The sequence below is a fragment of the Stegodyphus dumicola genome, chromosome 1 (assembly GCF_044657685.1).
Source record: "Stegodyphus dumicola isolate Sdum_Otavi_A_Nest chromosome 1, ASM4465768v1".
NCBI classification, from domain to species: Eukaryota; Metazoa; Arthropoda; class Arachnida; order Araneae; family Eresidae; genus Stegodyphus; species Stegodyphus dumicola.
The window spans coordinates 235853181-235872670 of NC_140768.1; the positions used below are offsets into that span (position 1 = coordinate 235853181).

Below are 19490 nucleotides of genomic sequence, written 5' to 3' on the forward strand. Positions count from 1 at the left end.
TATTAATATCAAAATTCACTCAGTCTTTTTTCCCTATCTCTTAATTCTGTATTTATTTAAAACATATTTTTATCTGATCAATAAATTATAGATACCTATGATTAATTATAGATACAAAAAATTATAGTGTAAATTATAGTTAAGTATCTGTGTTAAAAATTATAGTAGTTAAAAATTATAGTTAAATATCTGTGTTTTCTAATATAATCTTATCAGTAGTTAACCCTTTCAAATTAGATATTCTAAACTGGGCAAATATACTATTTTATATAGGACAACTATTCTACCTCAAACTGAAAAATTGAAGATCATGTTAAAACGATTGGAAGAATATCATGAAAAGTTTTTAGCTGAGTATAGTTAAGGTAAGTTTTAATGTTCATGTGCTTTTCATGAATTTTAAATATAATTATCATATAAATTTTTCAGCTTATTAAAAAAAATGGGGACTTTTTATAAAACATACTTAGTGTAAAATTTTAAAAACTGTATGTTCTTATTAAGATATCAGTTTGATATATGAAAATTAAATCTTGATTTTGAAATGACATGTATTTTCATTTGTGTGGATGAATAAATGATACCATTATAACTGTATTTAAGTTTTATATACATCAGCTTTTTTTGGCTATTATTTTGATAGTTAATTACAAGGTGATATGTATAAAAATTAGTATAATTATCAGTGTTCTTTTAATACCAAATTAGCACATAATGGTTTGAGACTTCACCTCCATTCCATTCACTCTAAATATATAAGGGTTGTTCAAATGAAAGTAGCATTGCTGTAATAACTCTGGCATTTAAAGAGAAAGATAACTGCGCATGCACCTATAAAGGGCGCTGATTGCTGGGCTTGCACGAGATATCGTCAGATCCTGCCAGATGCATGTGTGATAGCGTCGGAGCACATTAAGAGGCATCATTTGCATCATGGATGCCTCCAAACGGTGTCAATGTGCGGTCTTGCAATTTTTTCGTTTTCAATAACCTCTCTGTCACTTTCTTCACTATCAAAAGCACGCATGGGTAAACTCATACACGCATGCATATCAAAAGCGCGCATTAAAAGTGCAAACGCTTTACGCGCATGCGTAAGTTTGTGCCTTTGAGGTCCGAATAATGGACGTCCGGATTACAGACTTTGTACTGTATATTTTTATAATTATCAAACTACTTGAACTAAGGAAAGCTGACTTTATTAAGTACTTCTATTTTGCTTTTTATTAACTTTGTATTTATAAAATTAGTATAATTAGCACAATGTGCTTTAATGCCAAATTAGCACACGATGGCTTGAGACTTCACCTCCACCCTAAATATATTTACCTAATTTGTCTCTAACCATACTATGTAGCTTTCTTCCTCTAATTTTCAACTGAAGTCAGTCTACATCTTTGCTTTATGTTGTAGTCACCCTTGATTGTTCCATGGCTATCATTTTTACTGTGTTTATTGTGTCCGTTCCTCTGTTTTTAATTTTATTTAATTTAGATTTTGGCTTTGTGCTTGCACATAAAGATTTTAAATTTTTTCTATTATTTTTCTTCATTAATTTCTGGCTTGTGTTGCAAAACTAATTTTATAATTAAATTTAAAACTGCAAATTTTAAAGCAATAATTTAGGCTAATTCTTATTTTATGATAATATTTTTTAAGGAATTTGTGACCAGAAGATTAGTAATTTGATATCTGGTGAGGCTGCAGCTGATTTTTCACATTTTCTGCACTAAAAAGCTTAAATTTGTAGAATTTCATGTACTTTGATGATAGTATGGGGCTCTTAACTTCATTGTTTTTGCATTACTGGAGCTTTATATATATTTTAAAGTCATTTACATGTTGTATTTTGACTTTAGTTATTTACATGCTTACTTGTCATATTTTTGTTTTATTTCTGTTTCACACATACATGCATACAAGTAAGAATCAATAAATAGGTTATGAAATGTTGTGGGGTAATAGGAAATAACCATGAGAACCATGAGTAGTTTCCTAAAGTGTAACTAGGTAACAGCATCATATTTCATTCTGACTCAGTGCCACTGAGATCCGCAAGACTCTTGAATACATCAGGCACTTAAAGCTTGATATTACTGTGGTGGAATGAAAATAAAGAGCTTGCATACAAAGTAACGTGACAATACTGAGACTAGATAGGTTAGGACATTTTTTACTCTGATCATATTCAAAGCTGCAATAATAATTGCACAATGGTATGTAAAAATTAAGGACAAAGTTTAAAAATTAGCTTATCAGTGGAATGATGAGGCAAAGTGGACTGAAAGACTAAATCTGGAAATCGACTAGGGTCAGATATATTAGCACATGCACATATATAGAGGTAGATGTATTGGGGGAATGTCGGAAGGGTATAAAGTTTTCTGGACGTGTGAGCTCAGCATTTTGGAGAAGCTAATGCACAGCCACGGAGTATAATGAAGGAGGTGAAACTGTCTAGTAGAAAAACGGGTCCTAAAATGTCGCGTTCACTAGATGGTGCTGCTGTTCCATCTTAGCAGTTCCAAATGTAAACATTTATGGAGTAGCTAGACTGCTAAGCTTACTATCGGATGAAAAAAATTTTATGTTTTTAATGTGATGGATTGCGTTATTATCAACGTTATAATATTCTGCTCACTAATGATTGTATTTTATTCCTCAAATTATAAAATTAATTTACAGCTTTCATGCTGTAAGGCTTGTAGTACTTTTTATGAATGATTAATTTAATGATTATTTTTCAGTCCCTCCCCCTTAGAAAAATAATCATATTACTAGTAATAATACTTGCTGTATATATGTTAAATTTAATTAGAATAGGTTCTTCGAATCTCTCATTCTGTAAAATGCTTAGATACACAGCTTGATATAAACTGTGGCGAAATTTTAATGAAGCTTATAGAATTTTTTGCTTCAGTCAGTAAATTTTCTTTTCTATCATAATGAGTTATTCTTTTTTATGAATCAGATGTCAGTTTTGATTTTGATATTTTTATCGTTTTCTGTTAAAAATTTTCATATCTTTGTTATTTGAGAAGTATGTTTCAAATTGGTTTCACATGATTTTAAAATAGAATTCGTATTTGAATTCAGTTAAGTATTCTGAACACTTGGTTATGCTGAACTGTATATTATTCATAATTAAATATAAAGAGTAAAATATATTGAAACTAATTCTATCTATCTTTAATTTTGTCCTGCTTGAACTAACTTCTAACCAATAAATGCAGTATTTTAACTAAAAATATAATGCAGATCTTTTTTATTTTAAAAGTACATGTGCTCTTTCCCCCCCCCCCAAAAAAAGGAGGAAAATTCTTTCCCATTCAATAGCCTAAAAGATTTCTTATGTTTAGAAAAATTTTATCACATTTATAATGAAATATTTTCTCGCTGTTAAGTTTCAAATTGGTACATGTAGCTTTTTTGAAAAAAATGCTGTGCATGTGTTATCTTTTACTGGAAAAGATCCCCTATTTTTTATTTTCATTTATTGAACTGGTTATTTGCTAATAGAGTCTAATTACATTTGTTGCAAAACTACCAGTTTAATATCAGAATACCTAATGTGTGCTTGCTGCGGTATTTAAAAAATATCATTACCTATGTAAAACTAAAGTCTGTTTTCTCTTGCAATAATTATTTACTTTTTCATTCTCAATTTAATCTCTTTTTCAACGATTAAAGACTCGCAGTGAAAGAAACAAGTTCAATTAAATAACAAAAATTTAATAAAAATGTAACAGTAATTATATAAATAATCCTGAAACAATCTTAACAGTATCGTTTTATATTGTTACACACAGGGGTGAGCTATAGGAGTCTAGAGTGATTCGTTAAATTTGCATTCAATTTACAAGCACCTTCTTTCCTACCAGCAGTTGAGCAGCAAAAGTCATCAAACACTGCCAGTTTGGTCGAACCATGGGCATTTTCCTGGTTTTTCCAGGTAAAATATATATATACAAGCCTGTTTCCCTTAGAAATGAAGGTATCTTTTCCCTTAGGCAGATAGCCCGCAAGTTTGGTGTAATTACATTGAGCAAACCAAACCTTTTCTTTTTGTTTGTGGCTTAGAAAGTACTGCTGCTGAATGTACATGTCTATATAATTTTATAATAATTTGAATTCATGTCAAAAACTATTTAAAAAACCCATTTAATTGCAATTTACTCTGTATTGAACTGTTGGGAAGGAAATATTTTCAATTTTCAAGATTCATGTCAGCATGCTGAAAACAATAGAAATTTAAATAATGTGTCTTCAAGATCTTTAATTAACATATTATTGTAAGTAAAATGTGGAGTGTTTAGCCAGATGCAGTATTTGCCAGTAAAATATTGTCGCCAGATGAAATCCCTTATCTGTTTTTAGACGACTAATAATTCCAAGGACATAAATTTAATGTGACCTTATCAGATATTCACCCCTTTTCGAGGGGAGGAGGAAAAATTAATTATGTGCATAATAAAAATTCCGGTATCATGGTGCCAGCTTCATATAAAATCAAGGTTATCACTATGGAGCTAAGTCTGAAATACAAATTACATTTTAAATTAGAAGATTTATCATTTAGGTATCTCCAAAATCATGCTATCTACACAAAAATTTCTAACATTAGAACATAGAACTACTTATTTAAATAATCCATAATTCAATACAAAAATATATTTATATAAACTCTGTCTTCACATAAGCAACTTTTTATGCAAAATACATGTAAGTGCATGATATAAATATGGTACATAAAATTTTCTAATATACAGTGTTGCAAATACACAGTACAGAATTGTAAATGAAGTATTTCTGTGATAAAGCAAAATGCAATTTTTGTACAGCCCTATATGTTAGGCACAATGTTGTTGAATCTCGAAATGATATTTAAGGGTGATCAAGCCTTCAATAAAAGACATGTAACAATAAATTTTAAACAATATTAAACATATTGCATAACTTGTAATAATGTTCTATGATAGTACAAAAAATGAGTGAAAGAAAAAAAAGTGTACTGTCTATTTCTACGATCATATTGATGTATAACTTGAGAAGTGGGAGAATCTTTTAGGAGCCAAACGAAGGCAATTGATGGTTGAGAAAAAAATCATTGTCAAGTGCGCAAATAACATAATTTACATCATTTACTTTAGAAGAAATAACACAAAAAGTTTTCGAAAACCTATGCTGGAATGTAACCTTAGATTTCACATATACTATATCAGTAACATTGAATGATCTTAATATGCTATTTTTCATTTGAAAAGTATTCAGTTCTATTTGCTTTATTCCAACATCTCGTAGGCATGCTCATAACTTAGTTTTAGCTGTGTTAAAAGATAACACAAATAATGTGATTTATCCAACTGAATGGCCTTAGATCAGGATTAAACATATTAAAAGGTAACTATAAATTTCTTCCAAAATGCAGAATATTAGGAGAATAACCAGTTAAAGGATGAACAGTACCATTATAAATATTTTGATGGGTAAGGAATGCATTTTCAAATGGAATACCTTTTTTATGAAGTATAAGCAAAGAGCTCTTGATGCAGGCATTACCACATTCATTTTGTGCATTATACTCAGGTCTCTGAGGAATACAGTGTGATAATTTAATATCCAAGGATTTGGTAATCAATTCAAACACCAGTCAAGGGTATTGTGTGCCTAAATCAATTAAGATCATATCTGGTCTTCCAGGTATATATATTGTAATAAATGTACTGTAACAGTTTCAGCAGTGAGATTTTTGAGAGGTCATAAAACAAGATGTTTAGAAAAATGATCTAGAATAGTGAGATCATGTTCACAATTTCGTACATGACCACCAATATATATGGAAATAAAGTCATTTGGATATTTAGGTATTCTGATAGTTTTAAACAGGGTTCATACGATCCTTAAGAGTCCTTAAAAGTCCTTAAATTTTTTTAATCTATTTTTGGTCCTTAAAAGTCCTTAATTTCGGCCAAAATCATCAGAAGATCCTTAATTTTAATCATCTGAAATTTCGGTTTTGTTTTTACAACTGCTATTTTGAGTGTGAATTATCGTTTTAGAGAAATATTTTTGGCGATTCACTGACAAATATGATTATCTTTTGAATGGGTTCATGGGTTATAACTTGTTCCTATTTCTAATATAAAGGGTGGGGTACTTGGAGTTTCTGAGCAAGAAGTTGAAACATAAGAATTTCAAAATTATTTCATTTTTTTTCTAATGAAGAGCTCTTAAAAAACTTTCCACTTTTGTGGATGTGAATTCTTTTATAAAACAGCTCGAAATTTGGTGACTTATCAACATTTCGGCGATTTTAATATCAATTTCTATAGAAAATGTTTAATTCGGAGATCTGGGAATTTTTCATCGATTTTTTTTAAAAAACATTATGACATTGATAAATTTAACTAAATAATGGTAAAATATTGAAATTATATTTAGGAAATAACATTGAAACATTTATATTTTTTGCTGTGATATTATGAAGAAACATTACTTTCAGTTTTGGTGACTTATTATGCAGTATTTTGAATATGAAAAATAAACAATATAATAAATGTTATAAAGCACAGTTTACAAAACAGTTCATAGCAAAACCAAAATAGCTATGTAATTAATTAAAAATTTCTTCCTTTCAATTTTTTCATGGTAAAAAGTTTTCCCATGTAATTGTTTCAGAATATTCAGAATTATTAAAATATGCATCTGTTTTCTCTATAAAATTAATTCCATAGTTCACTTTTTCCACTGATTTTTTTTTTTTTTTCCAAACTATTTCTGGCCTTTTTTCTATTACAGAATTGGTAGGGCTAATTTTTCTTTAGGATTTTAGACATTGTAACTTGGAAAGTTTAGAAGGATTTGAATCCAAGATTTACAGACTCACAATTCTAGAAGGCTCCATTAAAATGTGACAAAAGAAGGAAAAAAAAAATATTCATTGTATTAACACATGATGGGTGTATTTTACAGAAATTTTATGATGAATTTCTTACATTGTGAAGAATTTTTGGAAGGACACTGAAAGTATAATGTTTGAATGTTGTACTTCTGATGCTAGAAGTCTTTTTTTTTTTTTTTTTTTAAACATGTTTATCTAAATTTTCACTAGATACAAGCATCAAAAATACCAAAAATGTTTGTAATCTTTTTGTCTGAACAGGCATTTATAAAAAAAGATTTTTTTATTAATAAAGAAATTGAAAACTGACAACTTAAGAGATTCACCTTATACGTCTCGATGGATCATACACAGGGCTGGCGCTGGGCTTTTTCCCACCTGATGAAATCTCTGTGGTTCCTAAATTCTGCCGTCTAGTGCCTTCCTAAATTCTGCTGCTTAATGCTCTCCTAAATTCTGCTTCCACTCCCTCTCCTAAATTCTAAAAGTTTTGCCATTTCTAGATTTTGTTGCTCGGCGTGTCACTAAAATCTAAAAATTCTGCCTCATCGGCTCAAACCAGCCCTTACCACATATCATTTCATATTTATTCTGAATGTTCGTGTTACTAAAGAAATAAAATTAGTAGCTTTTCCTTTATATTCTAAATGCATTTGGTTTTTTAGAATAACAGAAATCTTTAATTCACAAAATTCTGATGTGAAGAGGAAATATATTGAAAGAAACTGAATACGTATGCAAATTAATCAGTTGTTTAGAATTTTAGCCTTTACTATAGTTTTCCCTTTCCGTTTTCTCACCATAATGCAAATCAGATAGTTTTTAAACTGAGATTTTTGGATTGTAAGACAAAGTTTTTGTCCTCCACTTGGATGTTGCCTTAGTTCCTTTCTACGTCTGATAATTTGTAATTATTCATCTTTGCATTATCATTGCTAATATTTGAATTTGTTACTACAATAAAGTTACTGAGCCACCTTAAATTAAATTTCAATTGTGTAGTCTTTGATTACTAGTCTACATTTTTAGTTTGAATTTGGCTGTTCCTGTTTACTTGCATCACCAAAAGCTGTAGTTTATTTTGTCAACATAACATAAGGATATGCCTGTATGTTCCAAGTTCTTTTTAAATAAGATTTATTTAAATCTTTATGTGACGCTGTAGCTACCTTCAGACATAAGGATAATTTGCTTCATGTCTATCAGAGGTTTTGGATTATTTAACTTTTACCAGATCACATAAAATTTCTTTACACTGTTGAGAGACTACAAGTTAGGAGATAAAACATGCAGAAACTAGTGGGAACATTGGTTTGTGTATTGAAACAGATTTCTAATTGTTAGAAGAGATGTTTAAAGAGAAGAAAATTGTTATAAATTAGCCAAAATGTCTAGGAACACTTCAAATTAAAAAGGTGCATAAATATTTTGTTATGTAATGTAATACATTGTTATGTAATTATCCTAATACTGTTTAAGAATCAGTATCATAAATTACATGTCGTCATAAATTACATTTTAAACTGTGAAATGTTATTAGATTGTAATTTTAATAATGGCCATGTAAATCTGTAACGACTGAGGGTATTTAACTACCCTCTTTAGAGACATTGAGTATTTTTTGGAAGCAGGAAAGATGAAAAATATGCAAAGCCTTTGCCGGGAATCAAACCGCGGACCTCTTGAATACAAGCCGAGTGTGCAGACCACCACACAACGAAGACATGCCAAAAAATGCGGGAGAAATACCTTATACACTAATTGCTTCAGACAGACGAAGCACAACCTAACTTTAAAAACTTGCCAGCTGTGCCTACAACAGGCTTTCAGGTTTTTTCTTATTAACAAGTCTCTCTCCCTGCAAGCAGCAGCACTAGCAACAGCTAATCTTCTGTTACAAATCATGCTGATTATTATTTTATTTCTCATTTTAACCTATGCCATTTGACATAAAATTTACCTGCTATTAACTAAACCTCTAGGAGTAAGTACATGGCAAAATGAGGCATAAAAGAAAAAATCAGCATAAAGCTGTTAATAAAATGTAAATGAAATGCCCCCAATCTTCTTTCAAATATGTCCAACTATTATACGTGTAAAATATTTAATGCTATTTGATAAACCTTATAATGTGGATTTCATTCTCAAATTTGTTTTAAAGTTATGTTTAATAAGAATGCATCCTACTTACTATTTTACACTTAGAATGTTATTACAAAAGTGAAATTCAGATATAAGCTGATTGAATTGAATTTTTTATCTCCTATTGGCTGATAGGTTCTTAATTTTTTTCATTAATGGTCCTTAAAAGTACTTAATTTTCATGTGCAGAAATGTGTACGAACCCTGCTTAAATGCAGTTTGTTTAGGAGTGAAAGATTTCTATTTGTTACATAAATGATACGGGAGGACAAAATTATTTGTGTCATTATACATAACCTTCCAAAAGAATCTTTCGATAAGATTTCATACGTTTTTTGAACTGCAAGATGGGGATATATGAGAAATTTCTCATATTCACAGGATTTCAATGCTAGTGGGACAACAACTAATTCAGCATTATTTCATTTATTCAAAACAGCCATAAGAAGCTTATTGAATCATTTATGAAGAAATTATGTACTTTTGCTAAATTAAGCAAGGAAGGATTTTACAAAATGTTCGTAATTGCTGATTCACCTGGATCCAAAGTGAATTTGTGTTTCAAATAAGCATTGCAGTCTGATATAGTATGACAATAATTCCAAGGACATAAATTTAATGTGACCTCATCAGATATTCACCACATTTCAGGGAGGGGGAAGAAGGAGGGAAAATAAATATGTGGATAAATAAAAATTCTAGTATCACGGTGCCAGCCTCATATAAAATAATGATGATCATTATGGAACTAACAGTCTGAGAAGAGCTTGCATATAACCCCATTTTTTCGCCAATGGTAAATATCGCCAAAACTCTCACCAATCTGTAACATTGTGGTCTGGCAACCTGATGTATTGAATTTTCACATCACTCTGATTTTATTATTATTATTAGATTTGCAGTGTTATTAAAATGGCAAGCAGACAATAAGATTTGATAACTGTAGCATTTTACTGTAAGACTAAGATTTTATCAATGTTTAAAATGGGTATTTTAAAATTTTTATGTGTTAAATCAAAAAATTTGTTGAAAATTTAGATATTTCTTAATTTTTTTTATGAAATGTAATTTAGATTTTTTTTTCTTTGAAGAGGAAGATGGAATTCCAATCAACTTATTTTACATTTTTGGAATTTTTTTTTTTTTTTTTTTTTCAATTTGTTGCTATGAAAGTATGGGAGAAATTATTCAATGTCTAATAAATTATTTGATTCAAATCCTTAGAATTATTTAACTTTATGCAATAACCATTCTTGAGAGTGAAATTTCCATTCAATTCAATTCACTTAAATTTTTATACTTGCTAATTTTATGACAAATTTTCTGATGTGGCAAAATTATTTTTGAAGAACATCGAATAAATTTCAGTATCTTTTATCCTTGAGAAAGCACACATATGCACACTGAAAAAAAGACCACTTACCTTGATTTCCATCATAAAATTATTTCCTTAATGCAAATTTAGAAAACTTACATGTTAACATTAGAAAACATACATGTTAAAAATTTATTGATAAGATCTTCACAATGTTAACATATACACAAATACTTATTAATGATACTTTTGAATAACAAAGCAAAAGTCACCATTCAATTTCACGAACAATTTCTAAAAATTTTGTGACTATGTCCAATTCTTTTGCTGCACACTGTTTCGAGAACATGTATTCTGCTAAGTACAATGCAAAGTCTCCATTTCTGTTATATTGGGGTAGCTATGTTTTAATGTGCCGCCATATACCTTCAATTGTATTTGTGTGTGCTCCTCTAGAAATTCCATGTCTCTATTTTTCTAGCAGCACAGAATCCTGTAAAAAATATTTGATTAAGTATATATAAATATCAGAATTCAGTTACATAAAAAATAAAAATATACTTTTTGCATGTAATTTGTTTCCATTACTTTGATGCAAATTTAATTTGAATATTGTAATGTCAAATTAAAATTTGACTCCAGCATGTAACACTTGAACAGTTCTATAAATTCAAATTCAAATTTAAATTTAAAATCCTTGTGCATAATGGTTCTCACTCTGCACTGTAACAAGATTTAAATCTTAATTTTTAATACCCATTCATTCATGTGATCAGGTGGCATGATTTCATATTCATAACTTATTTAATATGCTGAATTTATCCCACAGAAAATTCATTTTTCATTACACTTATCTGCTGTTATGTTTTCACTCAATCATGCAACATTGTCTTCTTTTTCCATTTATTATAAAAACCTATTACAAACTGAAAAGAAGGGGAATGAGTTTATCTTCTTTTCTGTAAATGAAATAGAAGGGCAAATACTCTATCATTCTTGTATAATTTCAGAAGTTTATTTAACTTTAAAATCTAACGATTGCATACTTTCAGGGATGAAATGCAGATGCACATAAGTTATGTGCAATATTTAACTAATTTCCAATTTATTACTTTTTTAATCAGCATACAGTAAATATTCTCTTATTTACTAACAATCCAGACATTCTGAAAAGTTATATAAATTTGTATATATGATCAGGCATAATATAAATGTTGCTCGCCTTTGGAACTCTAAATATATCTGGTTTCTTGATTCCAAAGCTTTTATTCTTCAGTCTAACAGTTCCATAATTACTGTTGCATCCAGGGACAAAACAGTTTCCATTCTTTGAAATTTTCATAATGAAAATTGATATCAAATCAATATTTTCGCTATTACTGCCTATGCAAATACTACGAAAAGACAAAAAGCTAGTGATTGCAATGCCCTCTGTAAATTGTGCGACAATAAGTGAACCATTTTTGAGAAAAGTGGTAATACCAGTTTCCCCTCCTTCTTTATATTCCGTGTGCACAGCGTATATCAGTTTAAACGACGTCAGGTTGCTGCATCAGCGTGAAATGTCAAACAGTAAATCTATTAGACAATATCTGGATGCTTTTACTCAAGGTTGAAGTGTGGTTGTGGCATTCGGGATTGCTCATAGCATTGTTTCATGACTTTGGAGAGCATTTCAAACTACACGGACAGCTGTCTGATGGTTCAGCAGTGGTCATCTATAAGCAACCACAGCAGCAGACGACTGGTAATTAGCCCTATGTTGCAAGAAGGAGCGGTCGTCGAACAACGCGGGAAATCTCAAGACACATGGAACAGGTGATTGGATGACCAGTATTGCATTTTACATGGGAAGGAGGCTGCACAATGGTGGTCTGTTTGCACACAATGTGTGTACGGTGTATACTGCGTATCGGAGATGTTTTCTGAGGTGCAGGGAACATCAGAATTGGATAGGTAATTAATGGGAATTGAGTGCTCTTTACGAATAAGTGCAGATTTAGTCTGAGTTGCAATTCTAGACACGTAGATAACTGGAGAGAGCGGGAAACATGCGACAACCCCTCCAGCATCATTGAAAGGTACCGGTTCTTGTTTGGTGAGGCATCATGCTTGGTAGCTTGTATCGACTTTCACATCTTCCAAGGAGGTTCAGTCACCAAGGACTGCTATTGTAACAAGGTTCTTCTTCCTTACATGCGTCTTTATGCAGGTGCTGTGGGTCATCAATTCCTCTTCATGTATGACAATGCTGTACCTCATCACACAGTTACTGTTGAAGAGCTGTTAGAGAGTGAGGATATTGAATACATGGATTGGCCAGCAAGGCCTCTAGATCTAAATCCAGTCAAGCATGTGTGGAACTTTCTAGGAAAACGCGTGGCAGCACGTAACTTATTGCCAATAATGATTCTGGAACTGCGAATGGTGCTGCAAGAGAAACGAGCAGCAATGCCTCAACAGCTCATAGCCAACCTCATATTCAGCATGGACAAATGATGTGAAACCTGTGTAGCAGTCAGGAGAGATCATATTCTGTACTAAAGGCTAGATGTTTCTTGCTGGACACCTGTCACATGGATGTTTCGGTCTTCTGTTACATTGTGCTCCATGCTGCTTTTTCAATAAAGTTACTTTCTATCATTTTGATTTCTTTAGCTTGGGAATCTTATGGTATTATTTGTAGATTTGGAAAGTTTTTGTACAATGTTATATTGAAAAAGCCATCTTGTCCTTAATTTTTGTACAGTAGTTTAGTATAGTATATATAATGTAGCATTCATATTCAGCCGTCATATCTGAAAACAGACTACTTGCAAACTCCTGTTCCTCTAATGTACATTCTAGCATGGTAGCCATTTTTACAGTGCCCCAACAGTCCTTCAGCGATTCATGATATTGCTTATAAAATCGTTATGAAGTACAACCGTACTGCTATCTGATAGTGCCTTTTGAAATTACTTCTGTTTACTTGTTATAATTTCACATCAATTTCTAATCAATTAATGATTTTTCCTCATGTATAGATTATATATAAATATATTACAACTACTATTCTTTTCTCTCTCCTTTAAAATTTTATTTTTCTGTGATTTTTTTTATAATTAGTTTTTAAATTTCAGGAAACATCTTTGGAATTAACCCGAACCAAAAGGAATTTTAAGTAATGTTGAGAGTAAATGTAGAATTTGATTGTTTGTGTGTTATGTGTATGGAAAATGTATTATATTCTAGAATGAAACATCTGTTTAGATGTAATAGTGTAATTAAAAGATTTATTGTTATACGTACAGAGAGATTATTTATTCTCTGTATATGCTAGTTTAAAAAAAGATTGTGATCTGTTGTAAAAGTGTCATCTCTTCCAGTATTGGTTAGATGTTAATCGTAAAACTTATATGGATATTTTATTGTTCTTCTATGTATTCATTGTTAAGCCATTTATGGGAAGTACAAAAGAAAATTCTCTTTTGATTAGGTATATAGAATGTAAAAGTTTAAAATGTTATATTTTTGTAAGTTTTTTTAGCTTGATACATGGGGGGAGGGAAGGAATGTTAGGAGTTTAAAAACATATTACGAAAGATTTTTTATTAAACATATCGAAATAATTTGAAGGATAAAAATGCCTAAAATGAAAACTTCTCTGACTTAGAAACTATCTTATCTCTTGCTAATTTTACAGAATTATGGAATTATAATTTCAGTGTTTGATATGATTCTTCATTGTATATATTAAATATATTTATAACACAAAATGTAAGAAAATGAAATCCATCAAGATCGGGGCTATTTCATCGGGTACTGGAAAAGTTCTCTATATCTGTTAAAACTTAAAATCATTTTACCATGTTTTAACTCTCAGATAATTTTGATTTGTTTCAAAAATTTTGATGTAACATGTTTTTACATTCCTGGCATTTGTTTGACTTTGTGTGTGCAAGATAGTTAAAAAGTTCCATTATACTAACATTGTGTAAAACAACTTTCATGTTTATTTTTAAATCCTGTATTAACAGCATCTTATAGTTATTGATGATGGAGCATTTTTTTGTTTTTATACAACTCCTCTCATGAGACCTCAGCCTGGACTGTCAAGCCTGCTGATTGCTCTTGTTTGTGGTACAGAATATTTGATCATGTATTTTTGAAAGAAAAATCATACATTAGATTAGAAGTGAAGTATAGTTTTAAATTGCTGCACTTACATGGAAAGGGATGAGAAATAATACTAGATAATTTTTGTCAGTTTTTGGATATCTTCACTTGGCTTCATTTTAAAACTAACTTCACTTTATTGTAATTGAGCAAATTTGATGCAAGTGCTACTTTTGGATGAATACAAAAAGTCAAATGCATTTGAAAGGTTATAAAAAATTAGTTATCCAGTAATAATAAATACATGTTAGCCTGTAACAAATATATTCAAAGTCAGAAAATATGGGAAGAGCACTGAAAGAACATCATCTGCAACAATACTTTCAATGCCAAATGCAGAAGGGCACAGCAAGCATTTATTACTGCCTGATTGTTTATTACAGAGATCTATCTGAGTTTGAATGTAGTGTGTTCATTGATGCTTGAAAGATTAATGTACAGTTTCTGAGATTGTTGATGAATTTGGTTTTGCCTATGGTATTGTCAAGAGTTGCATCATGAGTACTGGCATTTCTACATATAGAAAGGTCATCCACATGTCATCAAACTTGGAGTTCATCTAGTTGGCATAACTGGTACTGAACTGTAGATGGGTTGCAAAGCATGAAATAGATGCCAGTTCATGTATTGGGATTTTCTGCAAGCCATAGGAATGGAGCAGGAGATTGTGCTAATCTGTTGGATTCTGAAGAAAGCTATGTAGGTGACTGCACATTTCACATTTTCATAATAAAAGCCTTTATGTGGTAAAGGCTTTGTAGTCTTGTTTCTTATACAGTTGGTTCAAGGTATAGTGTAAAGGGACTTTCTAGCTATCCTGTACAGTTGGCATTTAAGTTCCTGAAGTGTTCCATGTTCAGTTTTAAAACTTTTTTAGTTTATATAAATTATATGTAGTCATAAATCATAAGTGTAAAAATTTAGCATTTTTCCTATATATTCTCTGAATATATGGAATGGTGACATCATAGTTTTTTATATATATGATTGTTCAATTTGTTTGTAAAATGCAAAATTGTACATTTTTATGTGTTACTTTGGTCTTCCAGCTATGCCTTTTTGAAAATATATCGTGATATGAAAGAGAAAAAAATATTGCATTGTTGTTCTGCAGAATTTTAAAACTTTTACTTACTGAATTTACCCTTTATATTTTGTTAAAATTACAGTACAATTTTATAATGTTCGTGTATGTAATCTCATGTTGTATGTATAAATATTTTTTTTGTGCCTTTCATTTCTTTATGTAAAAGAGGATACTGAAATACTTCGAATTCCTAAAAGCTATGTACATCCATTTCATTTAGATGAAAACAATTCCTTTTTTGAATTAGATATATTTTAATTTTATAACAGTTGATATATTTTAAATATGTTACAATAAAAAATTTTCAAGTTATTTTAGTCTTTGCTGTGTTATCTGTGAAACAACTAAATTTTTAGATCTTTGAGCTATGTTGATTTTAAACTTAAGAAAATCTAACTTTAGTTTGACTTTGAGTTTTACTTTTTTCTAACTATGGTTTGGTTATCTTTCTGGCACAGTGAAGTAATTCAAAAGCTGCTTTTAAGGGTCAGTTTTAGACATTGCTAAACCATTCAGTTGGCATTAGGAATAAGTAGTGTTACATAAAGCACAATAAGGTAATCAATATGAGTGTATGACTCTTGCTTACTAAAAATTCTAAAGAGAATAATTATAAACTTTTATTCCAACCATAAAAGTAATCTTGCTCATTTGTTTTTGGTAAATAAAAAAATCAAGTATAAAAGATTTTCCTTTTAGTAATTTTAAAGCTGCGACAAAAATCGGCATGGGGTACCGTAATTTTTTTCCAGGATTTTAACATATAAAAAAGAGAAAGGGTAACACAAGTAAAAATTTTTAAAGAGAAATGCTTACAAAGCTTTCCTGCAAGTTCTTGATCTGGCTGACCATGGTAGACCAATCTGTTGTATGGTCTAATTTAGCTGTCACTCATTTAGTATTATCAAATCTCTGACCAAGAAAGTTTTATAATTTACTGTTTCAAAGGAAGAAAATTATATATTATGAATCTGGTGACTGACATAGCTAGAATATAATTTGTAAATGGCAGCTGCCTGGCTTATCAACTTATTCTGCAACTTCTAAGTGTGAAGTCATCTGATAGGGTTAATTTTATACCTATCGGAGACATACATGCAATTTATGCCCCCTACATTGCTAATTATGTATTGGGTACTCTTGACACAGACTACAGTACACTCCTGATTATCCGCGGAATTGGGTGGCGCTGCCGCCGCGGATAATCCGAAAAAAGCTAAAAACGGGTATAGCAAAAGAGGAAACAGTCATTTCATCTTTGCAAAATTGTTTTATGTACAATAAAACGTAAAATAAACAGCAGGAAATGTTTAACTAACGCTTAATATTTTAGTATATCACTCAAAACTAACCTAAAATGCATTTTGTTAATGAAAACAGAAAAGTGCTTTGTACCCAGTCATTTGTGTTTGCTTCTTGCTTTGGAAGCATTTTCTCTTGATCCGAGATATGTATTTTTCGTAGCATAAGTTTCTCGGCCAACTCCGTGTCGTCTTGTTCTTCCGAATAGCTCAGCAGTCCATCGACTTGTTGCAAAGCCACTTTGTGAGTCTACCGCATCTTCACAGTGGGCTCTTATTCGCCTTCACTTCGCTGTCCTTCATTCTCTGTCTCTCCCCTTGCTTTCTTAACAATTTCATCATCTGTCAAGCGTTTGAAGCCAGGTTCGTTGACGTCACACTCCAACCATTCGTTAATGTTTTCAGCATCGACATTCTCACCACCTGGAACTGTTTTCACCATATCGGCAAGAGTTGCCGTGGGCGTGTCTACATCTTCATTCTCTTCTTCACAACTTAAAGGGGTTAGGTTGTTGTTGGCTTCAACTTTAGGCATGAGTTTTCTCTATGATTTTATGAGGGTTGACGGTTTCACGAAGACCCATGCAGATGCAATATCGTAGCTGCTGTCCAAGATTGTGTAGTGTTTCCAAAACTCTTTCAGATGATAACCTTCTTCAATTTTGGTCATTAGCACCTTGGTCTGGTATGTTCTCTTCATTGTTGCAATGACTCCTTGGTCCACGGGTTGGATTAACGTTTGGGGGGAGAAACTTTGCAAAAATTTGTCCATCAGAAGACTTTAGCATGCTTGTTGCTGGGTGAGAAGGTGCGTTGTCGATCAATAGCACAGCTTTTTCAGGCAGGTTTTTTGATTTAAGATGTTTACGCATTTGAAGAACAAAGATTTTTTCGGACCATTCTTGAAAAATGTTTCAATTCATCCAGCCCACCTCCTTTTTTTTTTTTTTTTTACTTTCCAGTGACAACAAGTCTAAGTTTATGTCCACCGGTAGCATTACTGCAAGACATGATAGTGATCCTTTCCTTGCTGCTTTTATGACCCGCCGCTTTACTTTCACTTTCAAATGCTAAAGTGCGAGTGGGAAGACATTTCCACAAAAGTCCCGATTCGTTGGCATTGTAAATTTGTTCAAAAGATAGCTTTCTTTTAAAACAAATTCTTCAATTTCATGGCGGAAATCGTCGGCTGCTTGTTGGTCACCACTAAGTTCCTCCCCATGAAGTCCAATATCTCGAATTCCATGTCGCTGCTTAAAACGAGTCAACCAGCCAGAAGACGCATCAAAATTTCCTTTCAAGCCTAACAACTCAAAAAAGGTTTTTGCCTTCGCCGCAATGATAGGACCATTTACAGGAGTACCTTCTTTTCAAACTTGAGCTAACCACTCTGTCAATGCCATGTCTAGCTCATCAAAGTTTCATAGTTTTTCGCGTTTTCATTGCGGAAGCACTGTCCCACAGTGATATCAAAGTTCACCAGTTTGTCTTTTTGCTTTATAATGTCACGCACTGTTGTTTCTGCGATTCCGTAATCCAATTCCATCTGCTGCCTTGTAGCGCCGTTTGCTACTTTGGAAATTAATTCTCGTTTTTGCACAATCGTCAACACAACCTTCTTTCGTTTTCCTGGCATTTTAAGTCTATAACAAAAAGCACAAGCACTGAACATAATAAAAGATAAGAAATTAACTCTGACCGGTTCGCAAACACTATCAGGCTTAAACTAACAATGGCGAGTGGGAGGAAGTGGACGTGTCAGTAAAATTAAGACGAGAGAGGGCGGTGGAACGGGCACTGCAAGGGTGAGTAAAAAATAACTTACTCATCAGACGGAAAGGTTCCAAGAAGGCCTGGGATATTTTTGCTATAAATAAACACGATGTTAGTAAATTTAACGTTTCGCTCAGTTTTGTAAACATTTTTATTTTCTTTGCTTTACGCTTGTAAAAAATAAAAAAAACTGTGCGGCTGGCAGGGATAATCGGGAGTCTACTGTACTACTGAGAACTTGGATGTAATCTTATGTAATCACCCTATGATTAATGGAATTGAAGCAATGCATTTAACCGTTTGCAGCACCTAAAAATTTCCCCCTGTACACACAGAAAAATTGAATGAAAAAGGATTTATAGGTTACTCTGGACCTTCTTTATTTATACTAGATGGCAGTACTACACAAATCAGTCCATATATTTTAGCCATGTTTAGTTTTCAAAGGTAACTTCCAGATTTTTTTTTAGGGTATGAAAGGAACTGTTTGAAAAGAAATTTCTATTTTCTTATTCTATATCAGTTTTAAATTTTTACCTTGAAATCTTCCCTAAAATTGAACGGCGAACATGAGGTGTCACTGAAACACTATGACCAGAGCAACAAATGTATTATTGTTTCACTACAGCTCTTCGGTGAGTTCATTCACAATATAAAGGTGGATACACATCTGGAAAAGGACTTTTTTTTTTCTTCAAACGAATTATAAAACTGATTTAAAATGGATTCAGAAGAGATTTTTTTTCATGGTGTATGTACATATGTATCTCACATACCTCAAAAACGAGTAGCCTGAGATTGTTGAAATTTTAT

At 31.5% G+C, this 19490-nt stretch overlaps 1 protein-coding gene across 1 annotated transcript in view; it reads left to right on the forward strand.

Moving 5' to 3' along the window:
- LOC118202567 (alanine aminotransferase 1-like) overlaps positions 1-15915 on the forward strand; it is a 68470-nt gene extending 52555 nt beyond the window's left edge. Inside the window, exons 13-14 of the mRNA XM_085826553.1 lie at positions 274-365; positions 13481-15915. Coding sequence (XP_085682679.1) covers positions 274-364 — 91 coding nt within the window. The 3' untranslated portion in view covers position 365; positions 13481-15915. The remainder of the gene's footprint in view (positions 1-273; positions 366-13480) is intronic.
- Positions 15916-19490: the final 3575 nt, after the last annotated feature.